Source organism: Anopheles moucheti, chromosome 3, assembly GCF_943734755.1.
Source record: "Anopheles moucheti chromosome 3, idAnoMoucSN_F20_07, whole genome shotgun sequence".
Taxonomy (NCBI): Eukaryota; Metazoa; Arthropoda; class Insecta; order Diptera; family Culicidae; genus Anopheles; species Anopheles moucheti.
Genome location: NC_069141.1, coordinates 68,020,552 through 68,027,123, shown reverse-complemented (window position 1 = coordinate 68,027,123; position 6,572 = coordinate 68,020,552). Strand labels below are relative to the sequence as shown.

General features: G+C 42.4%; 1 protein-coding gene across 1 annotated transcript; it reads left to right on the top strand.

Moving 5' to 3' along the window:
* Nucleotides 1–3,613: 3,613 nt before the first annotated feature.
* LOC128303433 (endocuticle structural glycoprotein SgAbd-2-like) lies at nucleotides 3,614–4,183 on the top strand. Its single transcript, XM_053040379.1, has 2 exons — nucleotides 3,614–3,622; nucleotides 3,749–4,183. The coding sequence occupies exons 1-2, from the start codon at nucleotides 3,614–3,616 to the stop codon at nucleotides 4,181–4,183; spliced, it is 444 nt and encodes a 147-aa protein (XP_052896339.1).
* Nucleotides 4,184–6,572: the final 2,389 nt, after the last annotated feature.

Sequence of the window (6,572 nt, the reverse complement as noted above, 5' to 3'; positions counted from 1 at the left end):
GGTGGATGGCTGGGCTGCTAAAGCTCACTAGCGGTTTGACTGGAATGTGGCTACCTTTGCACTGCGATTGCTGCGACTGCACTGATGGCCTTCCAAAATCGGGTAGTTCTTTTTATACCGGAGGCCACACTGCCTCCCCAGCAGACACGCTTGGCCGTGTGGGGGGGCTTCCCAGCCCGGATGCTGTGCCGACGATGATTCCGCCTTACTTTTCGCTCTCGCTTTCATGCACTCGGGGGGATAATGAGAGCACCGCAGCGCATCGTACTGATAAATAGATGTTATGCGAACGTTCGAACCGCATCTACCGGCTGAGGTCCAGCTGCGGAACCTTCGACCAGCCGAGTGTGTGTGTTTTTTTGTGAATTTGTTGCTGTTTTTTTCTCTTACTATGCACCGCACATCAATTCGTTTTCATTTTGTGTTTGCTTATGGAAATTGTGTAAACATTAAACCACCGGTGTTGAAACGGGGCACTATTGGTAGGTCTTCCTCCAACCAAAACAACAGCAAAAAATAGGAGAGAACAATCGATGGCGATCGATCGTAACAATGGGGAAGCGAAAGAGAGTGTTAGCCAAATGCGATACACTTGGGGAGAAAAATACCGAAAGAAAAAGGCAGGCGAATAAAGCATACCGAAGGATACTGAAAGCGAATGCATCGGATCGAATGGAAATGTATCGGTGGTGCATGGAAAATTGAGCCATTATCCGCGAATCAGTGTGCAATAAGAACAAGAACCGAAGTTGAGCTGTTGCAATACCCACTTTCGCCATTTTGGGCATTAATTTAGGTGCGAAAAAAAGCTATTTTCGTTTAACAAAAACCAGGCCAGACAAGTTATGCTCTTTTCTCTCCGCTGATTATAACCGACTGCTTTCATATTTCGTAATATATTTTAGTGTAAATTGTTACTCAACTATTTTATTAATAATAAGCAGAGGTTTATTTCGTGCAAAACGTTCAGATAATGATGCAGAGTTTAATTCAATACAAAGTCAGTTTATGCCAGGACTTCTGAAATATATTTGATGTATAATTAATCATCTCATCAAAGAAAGACGAACTTTTAAATTCTCCAAATTTAAAGCATAAAAAAAACTTCTTAAAACATAGAAGCAACTATTTGAGGAAAAATTCATCCTATTACCGTTTGCAGTGAACGATCAGTGAATATAGGTTCGGAACAAGCTTCAAGCTTGTTCCTTCTGTTTTCTTCATTTTGACTGAACGACTTGTTGAGCCGTGATCGTCATGTAATGGCCGAATGACTTTTACCTCTTGATGAGTGATATTTTCTCTTTGTCCTTGGTGTGGAACCCGCACTGCTTCTAAATACAATACCAGACCATCTGATGAGAGTATAATATTATAATTTTTGAAGTTAATTGTAATTCTCCGAAAAAATAATAATTTTTTTCCAAAAAAAATTGATGCTCACATACACGGTGGTATACGGATTTTTGATGTCGAAAATGGAGATTTCGTTTGTTTTTCCATTAGAATTGTACCATAAATTTCAGGCCTATACAAGGCTTGTTGCTTGTTATAGCAAAGTTGCCATTTCCATCCTGCATGCTATGGATGATAATGAGGCAAGAAACTTTGTTCTTAATTCTTTAAGAATCCTCAAACAAGTTTAATTGAAACCGAGTTTTAAACCCTGAAACGAAATGTAACTTCTTCAATTTTTGTTTTGGAATTCAATTTTCAAAGGATTATTTATAAGTATATTATAAGTTTATTTCTATCGTAAATTTCTTCCGTATGTAGTTACAGTCCTGATAAGATTTAATACAAATTTTGCTATCATAAATATCATTAGCACAAAACCAATAAAATACAATCAATTATAAATGTAAAAATCGTTTTTGTAGCTGCAGGTTTATGTTCTAAAGCAAGCAACACCTTGGAAGTTTTTAACAAATGATGATTATGACGATGATTAGATTGATGTTCATACCAAAATGATATATTGTTGTAATGGTGGAATTAAAAAAAGCTCAATTCTACTTAAACAAAATAATATTGAAACGAATTTAGCAGAAATACGCTGTTCACATAATCAGGAAATAATTTAAACTATAAGTTCCAGTTGTACCATACAGTTGATAAAAACTAAATATGGCAACCAAATGAGGGTAACATATTACAAACCAATATCAAATCTCACCTCGCAAGGTTACCCGCGTGTCAATCAACCTGCAAAATAGATTTTTCGCCAATATCTCCGCCAAGGCTCTGCGCCAAGCCACTCGGTCGATTTCATAAAGTTTGCAACCCTCTTTCCAACCCCCCGTCAGCCTATTTGTTTTGTGTATAATTACTTCGGTGTTTTTTTTTTTTATTTGCTCGGTTCGTGTCGTTTCAATCTAGCGATTCTTTCCCATGTTGCTTTCTTCTTCATGTCCCGCATATGTGTGTGGCCCGATGTGGGACGATCATTTTGCTGCCAGCCAACTTTTCGTAACCCTCGGAGTTAAGTGAAACCATCACGTCACTTTAGGTTCGCCCAAAATTCGCAATCCTTCTATCTAGCTGAATGATCAACCGTAATCGATCTGAGTGTGGTTGTTTGTCGTTTTAGTAAATTATATATACATACAATAGATCATGCGTGAAATGCAAAAGCTTCCCATTCAAAAGTATCGTGATAAGTCAAGGCTGTTACATCTCCAGAACCGTTCACTGATATGACATCATCAAGGAAAGTCAAGCATCGGAGTCCACTGTACGAAACAATGCTCGTCAAGTGCAAAAAGTTAACACAGTAATGGACAAGCAAACTCAACGCAGCACAACCGAAGAAGAGGAAAATCGATCAAGCTCCAACTGCTCTAGATTCTATGCGATTGCAGCCCAATCCGGTGCAACCCATCATCACCGCTCATCAACCACTGGTGGCAGACTGTCGCAACGCGATCGCAGCGTCCACAGCACGGGTGCAGAGTAAAAATTAATTGAAAAGAAAGAAAGAAAAAATTCGCACACCAGCCCAACCGATATTGGCGACCGCGGCAACAGACGAAAGTCTTTTATAAAATAATAACTTTCAATTTCAACTTCAAGTGGCCATCGGTGCCACAACGCCTTCCCCCCCAGGGCATTGTCCGCTCCTCCACAAAAACCGGAGCCACATTTCGGTACGTGAAATGCGTGTGCGTCCCCACATGCGAGTGCAGCGCCTATTGCAGGGAAGGCTCTTTTGTTCCTATTATTTTTGGACATTCGTTGATTCGCTTCGTTTCGTTAGCTTGGTTGGTTGGTCTTCGTGGTTGGCCATGCGTGTGTGTGTGTGGTTTTTTGGGGGGTTTCACCCGCTACATCGATGTGGAGCATATGTGAGGTTTGGCCGAGTGGCGCTGGGAATGGTGGGATCTTTGTTTTTTGCTTTGTCTGTCGAAAACGATCGATCGATCCCACACCCCGGAGGCCTTCTGACAGCTGGGGCCAACCCGGGTGACGGATGGTCACCGTAAAAGTCACCGCCACCGTATAAATAACTATCGAACCGTTTCGATGGTACCTCAGTGCACAGTTAGCATCCAAAGCCAAACCAGCTCTACGCTAGCAGCTCACCGGCAGCGCCCTTCTCAACTACAGCACCAAGATGAAAATGGTAAGTGATGTAGCGTGGAGTGATCGGTAGGACGTTCAAGTGCGCCTGCTTCCCGAACATCTTGTGACGATCGTGATCGTGAGTGATAGCGAATGGTGTGTGACCATTTCCGTTTCCGTCTTCCAGTTCGTAGCCCTGTTCGCAGTGTTTGCGGTGGCCAGTGCCATCGGGGATTATCACCATCACGAGCCGAAGGGTGCACCGATCAAGATCGTGCACAGCGAATCGTACCACGGGCATGACGGTAGCTACAAGTTCGGTTACGAGTCGGCCAACGGTATCGCGGCCCAGGAGCAAGGATTCGTCAAGAACGGTGGCAGCAAGGACCATGAGGTGCAGGTTGCTCACGGTTCGTTCTCCTACACCGATCCGCACGGTCACCCGGTGTCCCTGAGCTACGTGGCCGATGAGCACGGTTTCCAGGCGAAGGGTTCGCACATCCCAACGCCCCCGCCGGTCCCGAAGGAGCTGGTCGATGCTTACGCCAAGGCCGCCAGCCAGCCCCATTACGAGGAGCCGCAGCCACACTACGCACCGCAGCCGACGTACAAGCACTACTGAGCGATCGCATCGCTGGAAGGATGCGAGATCGTTTGGGGGGGGTGGGGGATGACAGGACGATCCCCGGGCTATGAACATATTGTGATCCATTACGGTGCGCTCTCTTCGTGGTGCTGCAGGAGCTGCTGTGGCCATTCGAGGCGCGTCTAGAGTACCTAAATTGAATAATAAAACCATTTTAAACTGTCTACATCGATGGTCCGATGAGTGTTTCTATATCGCACCGAGCACCATTGTGCGGAACTCTTCTACCTTTACGGTACACCCCCGGCACATCCTCAGGGCACGCGTCCTCTCACATCCATTTGGTGCCTCATGTGCACAATTCCACCAAACAAACCGCATGGTGTTTTAGGTGGTGCAGCAGGTTGCGCTTGCATCGGTGCTGACGCTGGTGTACCGACGTGTCATGTGCACGTGCGCACACTCCCTTTTCGCAAGGGTCGTGTCTCCCTTGTTGCGGTGCAATCCGTGAACATCCGCCGCACACTCTGTCCAAAGGGCATGACAAATCATCTTTCGCCACGCATCCGGGCACCCTCCCGGGTTCGCTTGTCCCATGCTTATCCATCACTAATCTCGTTCTAATAGAGGAACATCAAACATTAAATCCATCCTTCAGCGTATCCCTTGCCGTACTGTGCGGTGGTTTTTCGCGTTTCCCTTTTCTGTTCTCTTACGGTGAATTAAAGGGCTTTTTTTTTGTTTTGTTTGGAACTCACTCTGTTAAGCGAGACGGGTGAAGTTATGATTTTGAATTATTATTATTTTTTTTGAGCAAATGTGGAGGGAATTTGCAGCATAATTCGTTTGTTCCGGTGGTGTTGAGGTTAATTTAATTATTTCTTTTTTAATCTCCTTTCAGTGAATAAATGATAAACTATGCATCTTTCTATAAAAACTTATTAATATTTACAATTCTTTTCTATTTAAACACAAAAGCTTATGTTTTTATTATAATTTATAAGCTAAAATAACAATTTAAACTCATTTTTTCACTTCATAAATTTATCATCTTTGCTTAATTTTTGACAATTTTGTATCCACTTTGATATGCTCCTCTCTTTACTAAGCATCGAAGTCACTCGCGTACAAAAGCCGTCTATTTCATTCATTACCTTATACAGCGGCGGATCAAACGGTAGGCGGAGTAGCAGCAGAGTTAATTTATAGCACAAAATCTAATTAAAAAGGTAAACAATTGATCGAAAATATCATTGGTTATATAAAACATTTGTTTCTATTTGATTAGCTATATCGGCCCGGTTACACGGCTACGCAAGAGAAGTATGCAGTGTAATCAAACTCCTTCTTCTATATCGGCACAACATCTTCAGGATGCTTAAGCCTACCATTTCTATTTTTTTTACTTTATTTACCCGTAGGATAGTCAGTGCTGCGTACGGAGGTTTGGTGGTCCAAATGAAATTTTTCCGTGGTCCTGTCTTGTACAGACCGGCTGCGCTACCAATACACCATCTGGCCGCCCCGTGAACCCTTATATTCCCTTTCACTTCAACCTATTCATGTATTCTATTTCTTGAACGGGATTTTTTCATCTGTTCGTAAATGATCCTACCGTTAGGTGCTAGAATAGAAACCATGCTTGCTTTCACTTCCGCAATATTCGCCAGCAATTGCCATTGCGATACTCGTGGTGTGGTATTGTTTTCTCTCACCGATTGAACCGTGAAAATGTCCAGCCTACGTGTTTCGAAAATGTATTGTGGTGGAGTATTGTGTTTAGTATTTCGATGTCCACCCATTCCAAACTGTCCAAATACTTCATCATATTCCCGTGTAGAATACTGTTCAAACTACATTGTTGTAATCTCGGTAACATTTGCATCGTTGTTAGACTGAAATTGTTTTAAAATTTCCAATTCTAAATCCATATGGTTTAAGATCATGGCCGCGAAATTAAAATTAAAAAAAGAGCACGAAAAAAGATACTTGAAGAAATCAAGTATGCATTTATATAAAAATAATGTATTCAGTGAAGAACCTATCATAGTAGTCTTGCTAAAACATTGTCGTGCGTGCTGAAAGTGGTCTCGTTTTTTTGCATTGAAAACTCAGTTTGTTTGAGAAAAATTAGTGAGAGCTTTGTGGTGTTGTAAACCTATAATTTGCTACTCACTATCAAATTGTGCATGAGGAGCACATAGTGTGTTTCATACTGATGTAAATGTGCAAGTGAAAATGTGAAGAAATGATCGCAAGTGTCTTCACAATGACCAAAGAGATCGACCCAGAAATTCTTGGATTTCTTGACGCACGCACAACCGATCTAAAATTGGAGCATCAAACGTATTACGCGAAAATCAATCGAAAGATCGAAATTCACATTAATATGTGCAGGGCCACGAGAATGCCCACGAGGCATATA